This window comes from Penicillium atrosanguineum (assembly GCF_028827265.1).
Source record: "Penicillium atrosanguineum strain IBT 20685 chromosome Unknown utg000006l_segment0_segment0, whole genome shotgun sequence".
NCBI lineage: Eukaryota > Fungi > Ascomycota > Eurotiomycetes > Eurotiales > Aspergillaceae > Penicillium > Penicillium atrosanguineum.
Genome location: NW_026623138.1, coordinates 660,006 through 681,231, shown reverse-complemented (window position 1 = coordinate 681,231; position 21,226 = coordinate 660,006). Strand labels below are relative to the sequence as shown.

General features: G+C 48.0%; 9 protein-coding genes across 9 annotated transcripts, besides 2 other annotated features; 3 read left to right on the top strand and 6 right to left on the bottom strand.

Annotated features, from left to right (window-relative positions):
* Positions 1-175: 175 nt before the first annotated feature.
* N7443_007383 (fungal specific transcription factor domain-containing protein) lies at positions 176-1,810 on the bottom strand (the record flags this gene model as incomplete). Its single annotated transcript, XM_056887439.1, has 1 exon — positions 176-1,810. One exon carries the CDS (start codon positions 1,808-1,810, stop codon positions 176-178), a length of 1,635 nt encoding a protein of 544 aa, XP_056739130.1.
* Positions 1,811-2,607: 797 nt separating this feature from the next.
* Positions 2,608-4,129, bottom strand: N7443_007382 (ammonium transporter; the record flags this gene model as incomplete). The annotated part of the gene is made up of 3 exons (XM_056887438.1): positions 2,608-2,725; positions 2,800-3,635; positions 3,716-4,129. 3 exons carry the CDS (start codon positions 4,127-4,129, stop codon positions 2,608-2,610), a joined length of 1,368 nt encoding a protein of 455 aa, XP_056739129.1.
* A 1,834-nt stretch (positions 4,130-5,963) lies between these two features.
* Positions 5,964-6,114: a sequence feature (Protein overlapping with rRNA (N7443_007381, KAJ5296488.1) was converted to a misc_feature.).
* A 34-nt stretch (positions 6,115-6,148) lies between these two features.
* Positions 6,149-6,177: a sequence feature (Protein overlapping with rRNA (N7443_007381, KAJ5296488.1) was converted to a misc_feature.).
* Positions 6,178-6,380: 203 nt separating this feature from the next.
* N7443_007380 (Cupin 2 conserved barrel) lies at positions 6,381-8,016 on the bottom strand (the record flags this gene model as incomplete). The annotated part of the gene is made up of 4 exons (XM_056887436.1): positions 6,381-6,918; positions 6,974-7,263; positions 7,337-7,867; positions 7,918-8,016. 4 exons carry the CDS (start codon positions 8,014-8,016, stop codon positions 6,381-6,383), a joined length of 1,458 nt encoding a protein of 485 aa, XP_056739127.1.
* A 427-nt stretch (positions 8,017-8,443) lies between these two features.
* On the top strand, positions 8,444-9,526 carry N7443_007379 (PAF acetylhydrolase family protein; the record flags this gene model as incomplete). Its single annotated transcript, XM_056887435.1, has 1 exon — positions 8,444-9,526. The coding sequence occupies one exon, from the start codon at positions 8,444-8,446 to the stop codon at positions 9,524-9,526; it is 1,083 nt and encodes a 360-aa protein (XP_056739126.1).
* A 1,592-nt stretch (positions 9,527-11,118) lies between these two features.
* On the top strand, positions 11,119-12,174 carry N7443_007378 (intradiol ring-cleavage dioxygenase; the record flags this gene model as incomplete). The annotated part of the gene is made up of 2 exons (XM_056887434.1): positions 11,119-11,846; positions 11,895-12,174. 2 exons carry the CDS (start codon positions 11,119-11,121, stop codon positions 12,172-12,174), a joined length of 1,008 nt encoding a protein of 335 aa, XP_056739125.1.
* A 431-nt stretch (positions 12,175-12,605) lies between these two features.
* On the bottom strand, positions 12,606-13,796 carry N7443_007377 (uncharacterized protein; the record flags this gene model as incomplete). The annotated part of the gene is made up of 2 exons (XM_056887433.1): positions 12,606-13,677; positions 13,729-13,796. 2 exons carry the CDS (start codon positions 13,794-13,796, stop codon positions 12,606-12,608), a joined length of 1,140 nt encoding a protein of 379 aa, XP_056739124.1.
* Positions 13,797-14,965: 1,169 nt separating this feature from the next.
* Positions 14,966-16,049, bottom strand: N7443_007376 (putative C2H2 finger domain protein (Kin17); the record flags this gene model as incomplete). The annotated part of the gene is made up of 3 exons (XM_056887432.1): positions 14,966-15,631; positions 15,688-15,881; positions 15,932-16,049. 3 exons carry the CDS (start codon positions 16,047-16,049, stop codon positions 14,966-14,968), a joined length of 978 nt encoding a protein of 325 aa, XP_056739123.1.
* A 731-nt stretch (positions 16,050-16,780) lies between these two features.
* N7443_007375 (MFS transporter) lies at positions 16,781-18,268 on the top strand (the record flags this gene model as incomplete). Its single annotated transcript, XM_056887431.1, has 1 exon — positions 16,781-18,268. One exon carries the CDS (start codon positions 16,781-16,783, stop codon positions 18,266-18,268), a length of 1,488 nt encoding a protein of 495 aa, XP_056739122.1.
* A 566-nt stretch (positions 18,269-18,834) lies between these two features.
* N7443_007374 (uncharacterized protein) lies at positions 18,835-20,972 on the bottom strand (the record flags this gene model as incomplete). The annotated part of the gene is made up of 3 exons (XM_056887430.1): positions 18,835-19,388; positions 19,439-20,804; positions 20,859-20,972. 3 exons carry the CDS (start codon positions 20,970-20,972, stop codon positions 18,835-18,837), a joined length of 2,034 nt encoding a protein of 677 aa, XP_056739121.1.
* Positions 20,973-21,226: the final 254 nt, after the last annotated feature.

Below are 21,226 nucleotides of genomic sequence, written 5' to 3'. Positions count from 1 at the left end.
TCGATTGTTCGAGAGTAGAGCAATTTTCAGACTTTGTGAAGAGTGATAAGATCGATCGTGTCGTCTAAATTCTGAAACTAAGAATTGCTACTAGGACCCTTTCTTAAGCATTACTCGAGCATAAGGTATGACCCGGCATGTACTCAATCTAGATCCATTGAATTCTCATTATTCGTCAACCCAGAAAGACCTTCCAACTTTTCTCAATCATGACATTGAGCCAAAAAGCTTCATCTCCTCGATCATTCCTTCGCCATACTTCTTGTAACACTTGCATGGTGCGTGAGATAGGCTTCAACGGTAATCTACCCGCTAGCAGTTGTAGTCTCTTCATTACAAAGTCACGAAACCTGGCTATATCCACATCGCTATAGGAAGTCCCAGGGGCAGTGCGCAGTTCAAAAGCTGCCGTAGCGAGCGGGAGTAGCTGAACACATCGAACGCCCGAGTAAGTGGGAATGGAGGCAAGAAGATTTAATACATGCATCGCAAGGCCAACAAGCCATGAACCGATCATGTTGCTGCCGTTGTTTGGTTCAATAATGCCGAGATAAGATTTGATGTTTAGGGTGCCCGCACCCAGTCTCCGTCGTAGAACATCCGGGAATACACGATATACCTGCAGTAGTGCTGCGCATCGAGTGGCCTCGGCAAAAACCACGAAGTCGTTTTTGCTGGTCAAATCATCATATACGTCTGCAATTTGATCCTCAGTGGGGATAGAAGCTGACAGGAGGTCTTCCTCCAGCTTTATGACTGATGCAACCAGATTTAAATCCTCCCTCGCCTGATCATCCGATTTCGCGTAGTTCTGTACAAGATGCCCGACCTCAGCGAACAGTAGCATTACTCGAGGGGCAACACCAGTCCACGGATGTGGGATCACGGTGACAGTTTCAGGCCCGGCCCAAGGGAAAGTACTTGGATCTGGCGTCCACGCCAGAGAAGATCTGAAGCCTTCACCAGAAACAAACGCGATGACCATTTCCCAGTATATTAAGGCTTCAACAAAAAACCTGACGTTACGATTAAGTGGGTGGTGATTAATAGAGCTTTGACGCATCACTCTTGCACGGACAAGCGACCTGGCAATCTGCAGGTAGGATAAACCAAGGTCACCGCTGTCATGCCAGCAGGCGGACACCCCTAAAAGTAACGTCGCGAGGAGGAGTTGGTCGCCGGTTGACTGCGAATTCGAGGCATTCTGCAGCTCCTGAAGGAAAGCAACATGTGCTTTCTCTCGCATGGTGAAGGCCGTGGCTTGCATACTGGATAATTGATTAGAGAGATGGACAGCTGCATTACTTTGGATGGCGTAATAGATTAGAGGAGACTTTTGCCATAGACCCTCGATGGCGGTCCTGAAAGGATTCTTCTCCGAGTCAAAAGATGACCAGGTTGCGCACGTATCCCGGAAGTAATGTTGAACCAATGTGGTTGTCTCATTCTCCAGGGATGGAAACAATGGTGTGTCTTCAATCATGTGGAAGTAACGAGAAACAAGAGAGGGCCACTCAGTCGACTGATGCAACAAGCCAACACTCCCGACCTTCTCGGGAACTTTTATCAATCCAAAACCGGTATTTTCATCGACAGCATGTTGAAATTCCAAGTCATTACTTGGATTTTCACGGGATGATCCACCGTATTCGATAGATGTTGGCAAGATGCACTCTCGTGCAAGATCTGTATGACTTTCGGGTGGAAGGTGCATTTGGGTTGCCCGAAAACGAATGTCATTCTCAAAATCTGGAAATTCGTCGGTCGCTATTTCCTGCACGCTGAGAGAGGAGTGAGCGAGGGAGTCCATAATTGGACCATCGAAGCTCTCATGTGGAAAAGCGTCAGCAGCATCCTGCTGTTGTCTCGAAGGACTATCGATTTCACCCTTCTCGCAATGCTCATCCGAAGTTGTGCCGGTTTGGTCCGAGCGAATGGAGCAAGGAATAAATGGAGATTTTGACCCGGCTAGTGACTCCGCTTTTTTCAGCTGACTATGTTTCTGGTGTTTCTGGGACCATCGCACGGAGATCCGATAACCGGGGCAAACGATGTTCTTCTTCGTGCAATTTTGACAGGCGGGCTTAGTTTCGTCGCATTTTTGCTGATAACGTCTTATTTAGCTTGCATTCTTTCAGGACCAAGGGATATATTACAACCTTTCGTGCCCTGCATTTGATACATCCTCCCCGGCTTCGGATGAAAGATGGCCTCATACTACTTCGAGCGGTATGATAGCATGGAGCTGGCACCTTTGAGGCCTCTTGAGCCTGTATCCAGGCAGAATTGAAGAAGCTACGCAGTATGTTGATAGGAAACGATGGGCATCCCCATTAATTTCCAACAATCATTAGCACTCTTATCGGAGTGCGGGGTAGCGCGGGATGAATAAGCACTATTGGCTATTCCCACCGTCGTAAAGGCATTGCATTGGTCGGATAAGCATGTGCGTTATTTTTCTTAATAGTAGTGTTCTTGAGTACTGATCATTGGGCGTCTTTTTGTCTGAAAATACGAATGAAGATGAACTTGAAGTATTTATAAAAACTAGACATCGGCTAAGAGCACATGCTATAAGCCCTTGGCAATGAACGCTGATCCTTAGATCTATACCAAATAAACACTACCCGAGGATTCTAGAGCTGAATAGTTCTCTTCGTCCTTCCACTGCGCACTGTGGAGTGATTCTTCCACTTGTACAGTATCTAATCCAGAGAGAACCTGGCTATAGAAACATGTTAATATGATATTGACTCCGACAAAAGTGGGATAGACTTAGTGAGAGGCGAAATAACTTACTCATCTATAGCCAGAACTTCCAGACCAGGGATACAGTCCAGACCGGCAAAAATGAGATAAGAAACTCCAAAAGTCCAAGCAAAGCCGACGATAGCTTCAAAAATTTGGATAAAGATCTGGCGAATGTTACCGTCAATAAATACCCCGCCGATGATTTCGGTCGTTCCATCAAAAGCAGCCACCTGTCGACTGGCAAAGAGACCGGTAGCGATAGTCCCTACAAAGCCTCCGACGCAGTGTGTGGCAAAGCTATCACCGTTATCCACCCACTTGAGACGGTGGGCAACAGGAGTGAACTTGATCCGTAGTGCTTGACGACAGACCAATGCTCCAGCAGCGCCGAAGAAAAAGGATGTTGTCACGCTGATAAATCCAGCCGCAGGGGTTATCATAACTAACCCCGAGATCGCCCCGAGGAACGTAGAGTCAAGGGAGAACTTGCTGCTTTCATAGTACGTGATCAGATTCCATGTCAAGGCTCCGGCAGCTGCGCAGAGATTGGTAACACAAAGAGCATGGACCGATTTGAAATTGAAACTCAACGTAGTGCCCGCGTCAAAGGCGAGCCAGGAACCCCAGATAGTGACCAGGGACAATAGTTGGGAAATGGTATTGTGCGGCTTGTGAAGTTTCAGATGTGATGGCGTCCGGATATTGGAATTTCGCGAACGGAACAGAGGGTGTGAGAGGTAAACTGAGATAGCTGTCGCAGTGGCACCACTACAGATGTGCACGGGGGTGCCACCGGCAAAATCGAGGACTCCCATTTGGTACAGAAATCCGGATTCGGACCATACCATGTGTGCAAGTGGGCAGTATACGAAAGTAGTCCAGAGCTGTCCACAGTGACTGTTAATGAAGAAGATAGATATATGGTTGCCTACTCCAGAGCCCTGGAGTCAGAAATTGCACTCACGAAAAGAAATGGGATCAGGGGGAGCAGTCTGCCTCGTTCGCAGGCGCCTCCAACCGCAATTGCAGCAACGGTGGCGGCAAAGATAAGTTGAAATTCACTGAACAAAATGGCTGGAATGGTGCCCACCGGCTGCGCAAGAACACCTTGGTGAAAGGCATATTTCAAATCACCAATGAACCCGTTGCCCTCGCCGTAAGCCAGCGAGTAGCCAAGGATGTACCACTGAAGGGAGACACAGATGACCGCCAGTAATGCGGGAAAGAAGGATGCCAGGGAATTGTGTCGCGTTGAGTATCCCGAATAACCCAGGCCAACAGCAGGAATAATCCCCCAACAAATGACACTACAGATGACCACGAAGAGAGTATCAGTTTTGTCGCAACTCTCCCAGTCGGCTAACACTTGGGCCTCCATGGTGGCAGACAGAGGTGGGTAAAAGCTATGCTCTGACGATAGATAACCTCCGGTCGGATAAGAGAATATAGTAGCACCTTGACTGACTTTTGCCAACGAGAGTCGAGAATGATGAGACTCCGAACATGTAGTTTAGCACCCCTTGGGAATCAATCGACTTTCAGTCGCCGAGAAAGGAAACGATATGCGCGCGGGACAACTAGATAAGATAAGACGGACGGTTTGAAATTATTACAATTTGTATTGCCGAGAGATAATCATCTCACAAGAAATAGTGAAGATAAACGATCCTCAACTGCCTGTCGGGAAGAATTACAGGCCTAGAATGCCCCGTAACATAAAGTACTGTGTTTTGGCTCCACATAGATTCTCATTCACTCGGGTGTGGGATAATTTCATTTTCAGCCCCAACCCTCCGGGGAAGGGCTCCTCAGTTTTAGCTGATAGCGGGGGGTTGTTGCTTACCTGTACCCCTGACCAACCACCTAAATTTCATTACCTACCTAGGTCCTACAGTAGCTGGTGGAGACAACAGCCTCATAAGCCATTTTGGTTCACTGCCTCCGCTTGAAGGATTGTCATATACCCAGAAAACTAGATCTTGACTTAGAGTGCATTTTATATATACGAAATCCCAATTGGACAAAGACCTTCAAATTTTTCATTAGTTATGTGCTGTAAGATTTTTGCATCCAAGTAATTTGTTATGTACTCTCATGTACATTGTTAGCACTTTCTTTTCATGTCCGCGAGTTAATGAATCTGGCTTTATTGCCCCGGGTTGGATAAGGAGAAGCCAGATGAGGACGCGTTGGCGTTTTGTCATGGAGCTAGACACTTGGACGCGTCCAAACAAACGTGACTAGTGGTTGCATTCTTTGGTTCGGCTGGTTTGGTGAGTTGGACTACTTCAGCCTTGGATATAGTCAGGCACGCCCTTATGTCCTCGAAGTAGCTCGGTTTGGGCATCTTGAAGTGGAAAAAATATAGTACAAGTCAGTGGCCAACATTAATTTGTTGCAGCACTGGAAGGTACGATTCAATATTTGAAGAAGACCTCCGGCCTCCTCCTCTTCCTCATCCTTCTCCAGTTTCCTTTCGTCAAGTTGACTCCAAAATTTTCAAGAAAATCCCTCCTTGCTCATGTCTATCATATTGCGTACTAAACTGCCTCTGATGCTTCGGTGTGCCCAATATAGCGTCCCAACTGTAGGTTCTAGTCAGCATTTGTTGGAGATGCTTGATCAGAAATGCCACAGTTGCGGCCATGTCTCGGCCTTAGGGCATGTTCATCGAATTTTGGCGCAGCAAGCTCCGTTCTAGTAGATTGACTAGCTTAAGTGCCCTCATAGAAGCCAGGAGAGGATGGGATATCTTTCACTGGAGCTAAAACCTTAGCAGTGTCCTCGATATCACTTCCAAGCATACCCAGTTGTCCGGTACTCCTGTTTAAGATTTTTAGCAGGTAAGACGAAGCCAATGTAAGAAGCTCATAATTGAGAAATTCTCCGTCCACAGCTAATTGTCCTGGCATGGCTAACTTGATCATTGGCTCCCAAGATTGAAAGCTTGCCGGATCCAGCAATTCCAACATTTGTCTCGGTCGCTGACAATTAATGCATAATAGCATTAATCGGAGTGCATATCAGCAACACATGTAACAGAGCCGTATACATTCCTTGGGCCTGCACATATTTAATGCTTGCCCGCTTCAAGAAAGAGTACATCTCCGATCCTATTAGAACTTCTAACGATGTAAGTTATTTTGAGGCTTGAATTTGTACATACGACCATAGGGTGTGGAGAACAGGGCTTCCCGTCCGCTCAGCCGTACTTAAGCCACACGCCGGCAGGTTAGTAGTTGGGTGGGTGACCACCAGCGAATCCCTGCTGTTGTATGTTTTTGTCTTATTTTGAATATATTTTTGTTGGGTCTATTGCCGTAGTTGCCCTGTTCTTCACCCCCATCCAGAAGACCTTCTATTCTTCACCTAAATATCCTGCACAACCCTGAATTACTGGCACGTCTTCTCGATTAAACTCGCCATGTCTTATGCTTGCCTGTACAGTACGTCCCGAAAGTGGTACAACCACCCACACTCTTTAATACATTTTCCAGCCCCAACGCCAATACTCATTAGTCTATATCAGGTCTAGACGCTAGATAGTTTGACACACTTTAGAGTTGTTTCAAATACAAACTTCTTCAAATTTCTATACAGGTATATTTCAGAGATGGGAGCTAGGCGTTTCAAGTATTTCTTATCTCATATGGCTGGATACTCGCTTTTTGATCTCTCTCGGCCCACCGTATAAGCAAACCATCTCGTACACGGTTTGCAACCACAAATCCTTTACAGAACACCTGGTCGAGCAAATTCAGGACTTTGGACTTTTGATTAACGGATCGGGCTCGCGATCCTGCAACGGTCACTGGGAAAAATAGCATCACTCCCGGAATTTTGGAATGGAGTAACACATCAGCCGAGAGGTCCAAGATCGCAACCAGATGATCAGAAACCTCGCTTGGGGATAGTACCGGTGCTTGAAGTTTGTCCCAGTAGGGAAAATAGTCATAGTTGCCAGAGAGAAAGATGAGCAGTGCATGGTAGTACAGCAACGCTAAGTTCAAATACTCATTAGTGTCGTCCTGGAACAGCTGCAGCAACGTCTTTGCGTGCCAGTTGTAGATATTTTCTTGGACCATGAGTCCCTCAGCCGCGAGGAGAGCGACCGATAGGTTCGTGAACCGTTCTGGTTCAGAGATATTCTCAATTATATCATGAGCTCTGTTGCTTAGATTATTAAGAAGAACAAGTCGCTCGTTTGTCAGAGTTAACTCACCGTAAGCTGAAAGCTGACGTCTGAATCATAAGGGTAATGATCTCTTCCATGGGGTCCCATCGAGTTTCTTCGCTCGACAAGGTCTTTTGGAGTCGGAGCCAGCATTCCTGGGAGAGGATTGTTTCTTCATTATAGAGCAATGCTCGGCTGGCTTCAAGGACACGAAACAGGTCGTAGAATATCCTCCGAGGAGATGACATGCAACTGCTTGGTCCGGTAAGCTGAAGCATCTTTGATGTTCCATGGAGCATATGCTTGACCCAGCCTTCACCGGAATCGTCTGAGAGCAACTAAGTGGATCCATATTAGCTAAACTTGGATCTAATGCATGTGAGAAGATATTGCTTCAGACAAATATCATACCTCGAAGAGTCCCAAGAAGAACGTGGCCCAAAGCACGTCCTCTCTCTGCACCACATTTATTTCTCCCAGACAAGAACGCAAAATACTCATTGACGTACGGTAAGAAGTCATGGCATCCACATAAGGGGGCTTCTCTCCCTGTAATGCACGTCCTGCACTATGTCGGTTCGCATCCAAGCCACCAACCGCTATCACTGCATGGTACAGGAGCGGAGATGTCGAAATTAGAGGCAGTAGTTCCGGAACTATTGATGAGAAGCTCATAGTGAACAAGTTCTGCTGAATGAAAGAGACAAAATAATCAAGAAGGCGGGTACCCCTATCTCTCCCTATTGAATGAATCTGGTCATTCCCCGAATTGCGCTTATTGGTAATAGCCATTTTCTTCTGATCGGATGTTTTGTGGCATCCGCCAAGATCACCCTGTCGGGTTTGGTTGACAAAAATGGACACACCGCGTTCCGATTGCTTTTGAGGAACACACATCGTGTTCTGTCGAGTGCAGTGAGCACATGGGGCCCCCCCTTCGCACTTCCAAAATTTAGCTTCACGAAGCTCGAGAAAACGGAGTTTCGCCAAACCTTGATGCGTCGTTTCGCGCAGCCGAGGCAGCGCGTCACCCGCCTCCGCTTGTCCAAAGGGCCGACCGTTCTCCTCTGCAACTTTGTTAATGTGGACATAATGAGAAACTCTTCAGGAAACACCCAAAGCGAGCGTATGATTACGCTACGATGAAAATGGATATGCTCGATCCAGTCCTGATCCGGCAGGCTGCAATATATGTAGCGCTAAACTTAATTAGGAAGTAATCGGGCGAGACAGGATCCACCTGGTTGATCGTGACGGACAACATCTTGTAAGCCGACGCGCGATGATTTCCTTTTGGGGAAAGTCATTTATTCGGAGAGGATCTCGTTCTTGGAAGTTCTCATGGAGGTTTTGCTTGTAGATGCTCTATCACTCCACCGGGATGTATATTAAAGTCTGTTTCTCGCACTTTTGAACTTGGAATCTTACAACATCCACCTTTACAAGATTTTGAGAAATTTGTTTCAATTTTATTGTATTATGATACTTCATATTATTTGCCTGCTACCCCTGGTGGCCATGTTTGTCACTGCAGTGGTGGTTCCCGCCCCAACCGGTCCATACGATGTGTTTTACAACACAGCAAAAATGATTGACAACACCAGACTCGATCCGTTTGATCCTAAACACGGAAAGCGTGCTGTTATGACTTCGATATTTGCCCCCACAGACTGCAGAGTTGATCTCAAGGAGATAGATTACTTGCCTGCCGCCACGGCCCAATACTACTCCAACCTATACAGCACATATGGGCTACCCAATGGATCATTTCAGTCCATATATCTCCAAACGTGCCCAGAGCCTCCAAAAGAGCATCACAACCAATTTCCAGTAGTGGTTTTCTCACCTGCCCTTGGCACGACGCGGCTGTTCTACAGTGCAATTGCACAATCTGTGGCCAGCGCTGGATATATTGTGGTGTCTGTCGATCATCCATTTGATACCGAATTCTTGGAGTTTCCGGATGGAACCATCGTGACTGCCGCAAACATCAGCGACGAGCAGATTCCGCTAGATGTCGACACCCGAGCGCGGGATATTATGTTTGTGCTGAATCAGCTTAGCACAAAGACGGGAGCAGCAGCGCTACTCCCTGGAGGGCGGCCTGGAGGTCTGGATACCCGGCGAGTTGCGATGTACGGTCACTCGCTCGGGGGTGCAGCCACCGCCGCCGCTATGCATCTGGACCGCCGGATCGTTACTGGAGCAAATCTGGACGGGTCAATGTTCGGGCCAGTCCTTCAAAAGGGAGTTCGGGGACCATTCCTCCTGTTCGGACATGAAAACAAAACTCAGGCGACGGATTCATCTTGGGCGGAGTTTTGGTCGAATCTGCAGGGGTGGAAGTTAGAGTTGGAATTATCCCAGTCTCAGCATTACGCATTCTCCGATTTGCCTCTTCTAGTGAAGCTCCTAGGACTGCCTGTGCAGAAGTTTCCTGCCGCTCAAGCTATGCTTGGAACCTTAAATGGGTTCAGGGCATTTGAGATTATTCACCGAACTGTCGTTGCCTTTTTAGATTTCGGGCTTCGTCGAACATCGGCAGGTCCGCTTCAGGGGGTTGTTTCTCAATATTCGGAGGTATCGGTCGTGGCGGCCTAACTGAGATTGAACCTCGGAGGATTCGGAGGTAGAACGATAGTCAGACTACTTGAATAGGTTTACCGATGGAGGAGATGAAGAAATAAAGGAGATTAAGAGAGGCTACTTTGTACGATCAGTGTGCAAGACAGATTCGATATTAGTTTCTTGAGCCTCATATTGATGGCAAGTCATATAAATCTCTATGTTCAATTTGTTCGAAAATTGGAGTTAGATATTGAGTTATATCCTAGAGCCTCCTCAAGGCTAAAGTACGCTGTAGGGTTCAAATTTTGATCGAAATGGATCATCAAGAGCCCGCAAATTTGACTGACTATACTCTCCTTCAAAGGCTTCCAAGGTCTCAATGCTTCCTTGCACAAGAACAGCTACTATTTTTGAAACAAGTTCAACCTTTAGCAATGTGATATACTCTGCCTGCGTTTATGCATCTTTGAACGATCATGTAATCTTCGGAAATCCCCAGGCTTGCATGATTGAACATGCTGTTGTTCAGGTGCTTGGACATCATGCGGCCCGCGCCACTACTATGCACGCTAACGTTGACTAGTTGATAAATTCGACTCTCTATTTTGACGAATCTCATTTCGAACATCCTGTTGGGTCTCTCCTGATGCAGAATTTTATTAGACCGGAGTATTCATTATCTCCATGACCATTTATCTCATTTTTCAATCATTTTAATTTTAAGAACCTTCCGGTGGCATCAAGAAGCACAAACCGCCCGTGTTACTTTATCAACCACCCAAGTGGCCGAGCAGTAACTCAGCCATCTCATCTTCCTTGGTCTAGTGGTCATGATTTCCGCTTGTCATTAACACCGATAAGCGCGGGAGACCGGGGTTCGATTCCCCGAGGGAGAGTTTCTTTTTTCTTTTTTTTTGGTGTGTGGCAAGCATCCCTCCCCACATAGCATATTTTTAGTGCAAATTTTCCTGGGACATTTTTTAACCCCACCCCCCTGAGAACTTTAGACTTCGCGGACTGTTCATCCTTGCCAGTATCAAAGCCATGAGAAACCCACCCTCTATATCTGATCAGCACAACGCGAAGCAAGGAAATGCAATCTTATGTTGCGATTGGACTAGCGAATGCGGTATCTCCCGCTATTTTCCACTTGATATCTTCTCAAATTCTCACAGTAGCTTTAATAAACTATTTTTTTCACTTTTATTGCTTTACAAGATTGAAATTTAACCTAGTATTATGAAGAGAAAAGCGATCCTACCAGGAAGCTCACATTGGCAATCGCGGGCCCACCAAGGCATCTTGATCAACGTCGTCTGAATCTATTCAACGCTGTAACTCTTGGTTTCAATTTAAACAAATTTGCTTTACAAGTAATTCTGGTCAATCTGGGCTAAAAATAAATTAAACAAGTCACTTTTTGGAATTTTGTTGACTTTTCCTTTCTATGCTTCACCACAACCTTGGAATGTGGGGTTGAAAACCGCCCCGTGAATCCCACATGGGGCGATCTCAGCTTGACGTACATCTTGTGGGGTCGTTATCTTTCCCAATATTAAGTCATAATATTGTTTTTCCCTCGACTTCTCTGCATTCTATCTCTAGTCCATTCACATTTTCTCAAGATGAATCGCTGCGAGCCCCCATCAACAGCTATCCCCCCAATGAAAGACCTGACGACGGAAAACATCACCGAAAACGTACATATTGTCAACTCACAATGTCGCGATCCACGTCTCCGCTATCTTCTTGAACGCATCGTCACCCATCTTCACGAATTCTGTCACGAGACGAGACTTTCCACTGAAGAGTGGGAAGCGGGTATTCAATTCCTGACTGAAATCGGCCAGATCAGCAACGATCTACGGCACGAAATGATTCTTCTTTCCGATACACTGGGAGTGAGCCTGCTCGTTGACTCGATTAATCATCCGCGACACGAGCCTGCGACTGAGGGAACTGTTCTGGGGCCTTTTCACACGCACGACGCAAAGGAGAAAGACAACGGAGCCGTTCTACATAACGATCCCGATGCGACGCAATTACTCGTTGTTTGTACGATTAGAGATACAGATGGAAACTATATCTCAGATGTCAAGATTGATGTCTGGGAAGGGGACTCCAAAGGCTTCTACGATGTGCAGGATCCGAATAGGACGGGACCCGATGGACGAGGGGTGTTGCGTTCTGATGAAGAGGGCAATTTCTTTTTCAAAGCCATTGTGCCAGTTCCTTACCCTATCCCAATGGACGGTCCTGTGGGTAAGATGCTTCAGGCACTTGGGCGCCATCCGAATCGTCCTGGACATGTACATTTCATGCTTGATAAGCCTGGATATGACCTATTGATAACGTGAGTGCATTCTCTCTGCGAATCAAGAAAAGACTAACAGTTTGGAAGGGCTCTATATCCTCGCGGTGATCCATACGAGAGTTCAGACCCAGTATTTGGAGTTAAAGAGTCTTTGATCGTCGACTTGTCCAAGGTGACAGACCCGGCAATGGCATCCAAGTATGATGTCGAGATGAATACTCCCTTGCTTACCTACGACTTCGTCCTTTTGACAGATCAGCAAGCTCGGGACTTGCGAAAGCAAAGGGCTGTTGAGGAGATGCGGAAACAGAAACGAAATGTGGTCTGGCACAACGGGCTTCCCGTGCCCGCAGCAGAGTGTCAATGAATTCAGGATTGATCTAGCTTGACATCTTTACTGAAACGTGACATGAATGACTCTCTACACTTTTTAGGCCTTGCTGTCTCGCTCTTTTCTCCGTCTCTGTCCGTAGAAGTATACAACCCACAGTATCGACGAGCCAAACAGCCACGAACCAGCGAAAATCGTGCCCAGCCTGCCAAATCCTCGCCCACTTCTATCTTCCAGTGTTTGCCTGGTAGAAGCTCAAGCAAGATTAAATTGGTCTTCTATGAGCTATGAACCAGGAAAATCCCAGTACAAAGACCGAGGCAACGACCAAAGTGGCGACCACTTGTCCTGTAGTAGACCCAATCTGATGCCCTTTCCCTTTAGCAAGTCCAACACTCTTTGGCATCAGAGTCTCGGCAAACTTCTCGATCTAATCAAATTAGCAACGGTCAACACCCCATCATCAATTATGAAGCACCAACCTCTTCACATGCAATACTAATCTTCAAGAAATTCGGGTCTTTGGTGTCATTTTTTTGTTGAATTCGACGAACATAATGACAAAAGACCTTCGCCACACTCTCGAGGTCCTGACTTGACTCAAGCATCAACTGCAACGCATCTCCCTTCGTGATCTTGACATTCCCTTTAAACATGGCCCGGTTCCGGAAACACAACTCCAGTGTAGCCAAAGCCATGGTCTGGGGAATCGCACAGAAATTGAACACACTCTGCTCGCGCAAGCCCGCAAGATACAACAAACAATCGCACGCATGTCCCAGGGCATTCAAGACCATCTCGGAGCTGCAGTTCAAGGCATTCTCGGTATATTTAGAGTCGAACAAGTCTTCGAAGTTATCGACATGCTTGGACCAAATCTCTCTGGGCCAGAACCGGCGACCGTCGTCAAAATCTTCACGGATATCGCGGGTAATGTTGTTCTTTTGCAAGAGAAGACCCATTGATCTATACAGCGAATGATTGATCAGGGTTGCATCGGCCAACTCGGCCTCGACGAAGAGGTAGGTCAGGCCCTCGCCAACTATCCCGGCTACATGCCAGCAATAAAGATCGTACTCTTCCACGGTACTCACGCTGACGTCCCCGAAAGCCGCTTTCCTCGCAAAATCGGCCATACCATTGCCCATTTTGTCTGTGGTATTCTTAATCACCGCTTGGTAGGGTTGTTTCAATTTCCTGTATTCAACAATAACACTGTCAAATTGTACCAATAGCTCACGATCCTTTTCTTCCTGGCGATTGCCGGTGAATGTCCAGCCATCCTGGTCTAGGTGGTTTTTGAAGTTTCGAAGGAGCGGCTCCTTTGCATCGAGGGGAATGGAGGTGTCGTCTTCGATCGTATCGAGGCCACGCAGTGTCAGGTAGAACACGCATACGGGCAAGAGTAGCTCTGGGTGTAGCTCTTTGATGACGGGACTGAAGCTACGACCTGTCTGATGCAAGAAGTCGAAGCAGATTTTGGCTGTTGCCGACTCTTGTGTTTCGTCCCTCTTGTGTATAGGGCCATTGCGTAGTTTCCTGGAGGAATGATAAGCATACGTCAGCAAAGAGATGCGGATGTAGACTTACCATTGAACTAGCACTCCAATCTGATTCGGATGAACAGCAAAATAGAGAGCATTCGACGCAATACCCATGGTTACAGGTGACAGGTTAAGGTGGCATGAGATAATACCGGGGATTTTTACGTATACCCGGACTCCTGAGATGGTATTTACTCACTGACAATATGACCGGGAATGGGATTCGAGCTTCTACCCGAATCCCGATAGTCTTTTCCTTGCGTGACGGGGAACAAACTCAAATAAATTAGAATCGGGCTCAGGAATGAAACGAAGGCATGACCGCCACCCCTAGGGAAACTCCCCAACCCTCCTACACACCTTACACTCGCGCCATCCATCAGTCGCACTTAAAAAGAAATTTGCCAATAAAATGAATGCCTCATGCATGAGGGAGGCAATATGGCCAAAAAGCAAAAAGATAACAGGCCCGAGCCGCGGATCGAACGCGGGACCTCGCGCAGGAGTGCTTAGGTCGAACCCTAAGCGCGAATCATACCACTAGACCACCCGGGCTGTTCATGTATTGCTTGAGATATTTTTAGCTCTCTAAGAAGATTTGTCTATTGAGAGCTGTGGGGCCGTTGCTGTTGTTAGGGCCATTCTTGGTTGTGGGCGGTAAAATGTGTAGAATGAGAGTGTAGGTTCGTTGATTTATGTTAAACTAGAGGGTTTTTGCGTTGAATTTGAGAGCAGAATCATGAGGGCCCGGTGGTACGCTTTATGATGTATTTTGAACCTTGTTTTGGCTTCAAATTTTTGTTGTGGTTTACTTAGTGAGAGGTTGGTTGCTATGAATATATAATGCTCAGATGGCTCCGAATACTCTCAATAACTTCAGAAAGACCCAGCCATTCACATAGGTATGTATCAGAACCGAGAGGTCAGGTCACTGGATCCATGAATTGATTGATTAACCAAATAACGCGCCAGTAATATGTCCCGTGTTCCAACCCCGAAGCTCGGAGTACTAAGGTGGTATGAGCAATATAACTATGACAAGAGTAAAATGTAATTGAAAAAGTCTATATTAGCAAAGGCCAGAGAATTTGTTTACCAACTACAATCGCTGGCCCAAGGACTAACTACGGTTCCTTAAAATTTTCAATAACTTAGCAGTCTACTGAATATCGATCAAGAGCAAGCATATTACATGAACAAACTTCCATATTCTAACAGCCTGGTGGCATAGGGGTATAAAATGACAAAAGAAGAGCATGCTATCATACACATAACAGTGCAGTTCACTTCAACGAGATCTTCGGCCGCTTATTATGAAACCCGGAATCCGGCCTCGACCGCTTCCGCTCATTAGCCTCCATCTCAGCCTTCATGATCCTCTCCTGCTCCGTCATCTTCTTCTGAGGAGCCATGACAGGCCCCCTCTTTCCAGCAAGAGGGTTCTTCTTAGCCGCTGATGCGAACACGTTCTTCGGTTTCTGGGCGCCGAAAGACATTGAGATCTTAGGTGCTGCCAGGGCGGGCTCGGCTGGTGCTGGTGCATCTATCCTTTCGGGTGATTCCTTTTCTTTTGTCTCGGACTCAGCCGACGGTGAAGCGGGTTTTGTATCTGTCTTCGGCTTCGCTGCAAACCCAAAGTTCAATGTGACCTTCTCGCCTTCTTCGCGCTGCAGCATTTTATTTTCGGGATTCTCCTCTTCTTGTACCTTGGCCATGGCCTGCGCACGCTGAATCTGCTCTTTGATCGCGCGTTGTTCCCGCTCCTCGTCACCCTTATCCTGACGTTCTTTCTTCATGACCGCTTCGCGCTTGCGCATCGTTTCCGGACTGTTATCGATCCATGAGACGAACAATCCCTTCTCCGTCTCCTCGACTCGACAAATTCCTTCTCTTCCAAGATGCGCAGCGAACTGTGATAAGTTCTTCCATTGGGTCGCGTTCATGTGAATCTGTGAAATCGTTAGTTTGCGCCGTGCGCCGTGCGCCCGGGGAGGAGACAACTTACATGTTCTTTATCCGCGATAACTTGCTGATAGAAGTGATTCATGTGTACCTTCTTCTCGCCGTGCGTGGTCCGCAGCAGTTCGACGAAGTTCTTCTGGAAGTCCTTGCTGAAATCCTGGATGTGTTTGCGGGCGTCCTCGCCGATGATGAGCATTTGGCGTACGTGGCTTTCGCTAGCAACGTGGCATTTGAAGCCTGCATGGGATGAGTAAGTGCGAAAGTTTGCAGGGCTGGACTGGACTTACCGTTCTCGTCTCGCATTTGCCGCTCGCATGCTTGACAGTACCATCGCAATCGGCCGAGGCCTTTGGATTTGATCCTGTTTCCGATGGCCTTTGTGGTGCCTGCTTCGGCGCGAGGCATTTTGTGCGATAATATAAGGTTGTTAGGGATTGTGGTGGTGTAGAAAGTCGTAAGGAAGGTGAAGTGAAGGTGAGTCGAGATCACGGCGAAAGATGCGGCAACGGGGACGATAAGGACCCACAAAGCACGTGACCAAAATATATATTATTCAGCCATGTTATCACAGGCGTGGGTATTAGTACACATTCGCTACAGTGATATCCGAAATCAGATTTACCTCCAATTTCTCTCTCTTTATTTCCCAAGGCCCCACATGAGATACACTAGTCCATATTAGGATACAATCCCGCCCATCTTGCATCTATCAATGTACCCTTCATAAGTCGGCGTAAATTACGTTATATATAATACAGTACGATTCCCAGAATGACATATTCCGCAGTGGCTGTGAGCAAGAGATGCCAAGCAAGCGGGCTCCCGATTGGGTAAAATACATAGTCATTCAATATGACTCTTAGTGACTCGCGGTGATTCGTCCTCATAGTTACCTTACTTGTTGGCTTACATTAGTCACGGTGGAAAAGCTTTCATGATAGCGTTACATGCCCCAAGTTTAAGCAATCCTCCAAAGACACGCAGTGCACTTACACTCTTAATTACTTTGTTCAAGCCTTCAGTTCTCCGAAAGACGTTTTCTTTGTTCATTGCATGCCTCTTTACAAGCAAGGGATGTTTGCGTCGATCTCACCCGCACCTTGTACCTTTCTCAATTCATAACACCCATCACTGCGATGGGATCTTGGAAATGGCCTGGATCTCGATACGAGGATCAAGAGTCTACACAACCAAAGCTTGTGGTGCTACGGTCTTCGCGGTGCTTTATTATAGTTGTGGTGTCGTTCGCTGCTGCGACGGATGTCTTCATGTATGGCCTGATCGTGCCAGTCACGCCCACTGCGCTCCAAATTAGAGTAGGGCTTTCTAAGGGAAGTGTCCAAGCCTGGGCTTCGATTCTTCTGGCTTTAAACGCGGCTGCTCTGTTGGCCTTCTCACCTATTTTCGGGTATATTGCCGATCGATCAGAATCTCGTCGATGTCTTTATCTACTTGGCCTGGTTGCGCTGGGCGTAGCGACGGCCTTGCTATGTGCCGGCACAAATATCGGTCTTTGGATTGCTGGTCGGATATTTCAGGGTGCTGCGGCCGCAGTGGTTTGGGCGGTTGGAATGGCGCTCATGGTTGATACCGTTGGTAAAGACGGATTTGGTCAAGCTGTTGGCTATGTGTCAATGGCTGTTAGCTTCGGAACAGTGGCTGGGCCTCTTCTCGGTGGTGTTCTTTATCAATATGGCGGATACTATGCAGTCTTTGGTCTTGCCTTTGGATTTATCGGGCTTGATATCTTCCTTCGGTTGATGCTAATCGAGAGAAAACATGCGATCAAGTGGCTTGTGCCAGAGACAAGGCCGCTCACAACTGAGCAGGAAGCGACGGAAAAAAGAGCAGGAGAGAACCCATCAAGTCTGCTGTCTTCTAGTGATTCCTATCATAATGGAGGCCCCCAAACAGATCCTTCTTCACGAAATGCGCTAGGGCGCGTCGCTTTTCTCTTAAGCTCACCCCGTCTTATCGTGTCCCTCTGGGGCAATTTCATTATTACGCTAGTTCTGGCCTCGTTTGACAGTGTCCTACCACTATTCGTGCAAGGGATATTCGGATGGCAGCAAAGTGGCCAGGGTTTGATATTCATCCCACTCATGGTACCACATGTGCTATGCCCAGTAACCGGATTGGTCATCGATAAGTTCCCGCGTGCTTGTCGCTACATTACCGCCGGGGCATTCTTATTTTCCGTGCCCGTAATGGTTCTTCTACGGCTTATCACAGAGAATTCCATGCGTCACAAGATTCTGCTGTGTGCTCTGCTCGCTCTGCTCGGCCTCTGCTTTTCTGTGGCAATTCCCCCTCTATATGCGGAGGTTTTCTATGCCGTGAAACAAAATGAGGATCAAACCCCTGGAATATTTGGTCGCGGTGGAGCTATGGCTCTGGCTTTTGGTCTATCCAACATGGGAGCTGCCACTGGGTACCTTATCGGGCCGTTCTTCGCTGGCTTTATTCGTCAGCAGGCTAGTTGGGGAACTATGGGCTGGGCGTTAGGATTGCTGGCTGGCGTATCGTCAATTCCGACCTTGCTTTTTCTAGGAGGCTGGATCTTGAGGGAGCCTGTGAGGTCGGAAGTTGAGTCTCGGCTTTCAGATACAGCCTCTGGTTCTTAGGGCTTAGTTTGGGAAAGAGTTGTATGAACAAGGCCTCCCTGTATGTCATAACATTTTGGAGCAATACCAATCGAATTGTCTATGCCTCTGCCTATCACTACCTACTTCCGTACCCAAATACTGATATTTTATAAGCAAAACTGCGTTAGTTTCTGACTACTAGAGAAAGATAAGCAAATGGTGTCGTATTGTACTATACGCTCACTCATTGACGGTACATCGGCAGATGCAAGGTGGCGGAAAGTTTGCTTAATATGGACTAGCGCAACCCAGTTGGGGCCTTGGGAATTAAAGAGAGAGAAATTGGAGGTAAATCTGCTTTCGAATATTACTGTACATGACGAAGATTACGCTTGTAGGCAAATAGAATGGAACTGAATATCAGTTGTATTTAAAATCCAAGGCAAGAATACGAGCCAAACTCCTCACCTGCACCAGAGTCCCTTTTCTAGGCATCATGGCATACAAAAAAAAAGGCATTAGAAACAAAATCAACCCCATCGCCCAAATGAAATCTTTTCAAAAGTAGAATACGTGCGCTGAATCGTAGAACCATCATCCCGCTCTCATAGGATGTACTCGTGGATGGCCGACGGTCCATTATCGTTGTACTCGACACGGCTCATGTAGCCCTTGGTCAAGCCTTGGTCGAGCACAAAAAAGACCTTGGCAGCCATCTGGGCGCCGAGGAAACAGGCTTCCTCGGTACCGTGGCCACCCTGCGAGGCTCCGGATGGGCCCACGCTGGCTCCAGGGGCGTTGCTGTTACCCTGGTCTTTGAAGTCGGCGAAGTACTCGGGCAGCCGGAGGGTCTTGGCGGATGTCGGAGTCTGAGAATGGCCACTGGAGCGGTAGTGGGTTGTGCCATTGGGATCCATGCCTGGGGTGCCTGGTGCAACCATGCCGGGGTTATTGTGGGTAGCGGCCACGAGGAGAGGGTTCACGCCGTGAGCGGCCGGGTGGTACAACGGCCCGGGCTGGCCCATAGTGGCGGGAGTGTTGGTACCGCCGGTGGGGAGAGGAGTGGTGAAGGCGGACGGAATTTCAGACGTGAAGATGGTCGCAGATGGGGAGAGAATGAATTTTTGCGTGATGACGCCAAGGAGAGCCTGAGTGAAGCCTGTAGAAGAGTTAGCTATACGCTCGACGAATAGATAGGGATGGACATACCTCGAACTTTGCTGCCACATCCGACAATTATCAGGGAGTCCCAAAGCTCACTGCGCTTAGTGGCATCCGGCACAGCCAGGATGGTGTGGTGAATTTGAGTTGCGATGTCCTCCAGAATGCCACTGGACAGACGGTCTCCGATCTGCTGGCTAGGTGATGTCAAAAGAAAACGCTCAGCGCCAACCTCGATCTCCCGGTTGTGACGCATGTAGCGCTTGGCGCCGCCAACTGCGCTCTCCTCCTCCATTGGAACAAACTCCTCGAATTGGAAAGCGGCCTTCTCCTTCTTGTTATTTGGGAGTTTAGACCTGGGGTCAGCAGCACCGCCCTTCTTGGCCGACTTGTCCTTCTCCATATTGGCAAGGTACTCGGTAGTATTGCCGCTGACAATCGCTGCCACGTCAAGGACGCCCTCGTCCTCCTCTCCGTTGGTCTCAGTACCAGTCTGAGTACCCTCACCAGGCCCGCGCGGGGCAGAGTCGTTCCCGTCCGCTCCGGTAGTGGCAGCAGTGGCGGGGTTGACACCCTGGCGCGCAGTAACAGCTGCGCCGGGCAGAGGAGTGCCCGGTGGCACAATTTCAGTGATGTTGCTACGCTTAAGCTGCTCGCACATCTCCCTAGTGAATCCCCTGGGACCAAGCATTTCAAGAAGGCGATCGGTCATGGCGTCGCCGCCACACCCTTGCAGTGCAATGCCTCGGCCGTGCTCGTTGACTGCGAAATCCGTAACCGCAGTCACATCAACCTTGCCCTTACCGACATCCACGACTGTCGCTGTCTGTACACCATAGCCGTAGCATGCAGCAAGTGCAGAGTCCATAAGGCTGAAGCCAGGCACCTTGAACTTCTCGAAGACGAATTGAGTGATAGCCTCGCGATCACGCGCAGACCACACAGGCTGGGCAATCATGAGAATAGGGGTGTGGAAAGGTGGGCTCAGAGCATTATAAATGTGAGTCAACAGAGCATAGAAGCAGGGCCAGTCGACGATGCGCCCATCCTGAATCGGATAGACCGCTCCTTCTTCAGTGGTGACATCCTCCTCGTAGAGAATTTCCTCAACAACTTGAGTCTTCTCCTCGGTCTTCTCAGTCCCTTCGGCACCCTCGCCTTCAGGCTTGGGCGCGGCATCCTGACCAGCAGACTCCACATCTTTCATCTCAACATCCTCCTTTGGAGTCGATTTGGGCGCGCCATTGCCATTGCCAACCTTGACTTCATTTCTCCGTTCACGAATCCGGTAAGGTTCGTATTCTCCCTCCTTTTGAGCGGGGAACATGCGCGTGGGGAAGCGAAATCGCGCGGGCGTGAATGTTTCGGGGAGACCCAGCTGCGCCAGGGTCATTTGCGAGCCCGGCGCAATTAACTGGAAAGGTTAGCGAAAACTCCCAGTGAAGATCCATGGTGAGGTCTGACATACCAGGACGTGCTCATCCTTGAACGGCGGCATGTTGGTCAATTCACGATCAGGATAAATGGGAGCTTCGCGAGCCGCAGCGGCTTTGCGACCTCGAGTGACCGGGCGCCTTCTCATTTTGGTTTAGTGCCAATAAATTCTTGGCAGTGGTCACGGGACTGGATTGGAAGTCGATGTGGAGCAAATGAGGTTGCAGGAAACATTCGTGAGAAAAAAATCAAGTGAAAATCGTGAAATTCACATCTTCTGGTTTCGACATATGGTTGTGAATTTTGGTGAATCGTTTCTCAAGAAATGGACTTTCGAAGGCCGCTACAATGGGGACCAAGATTTAACATCTGACAATACTAATGCTGGAAGCTGCCTGAGGC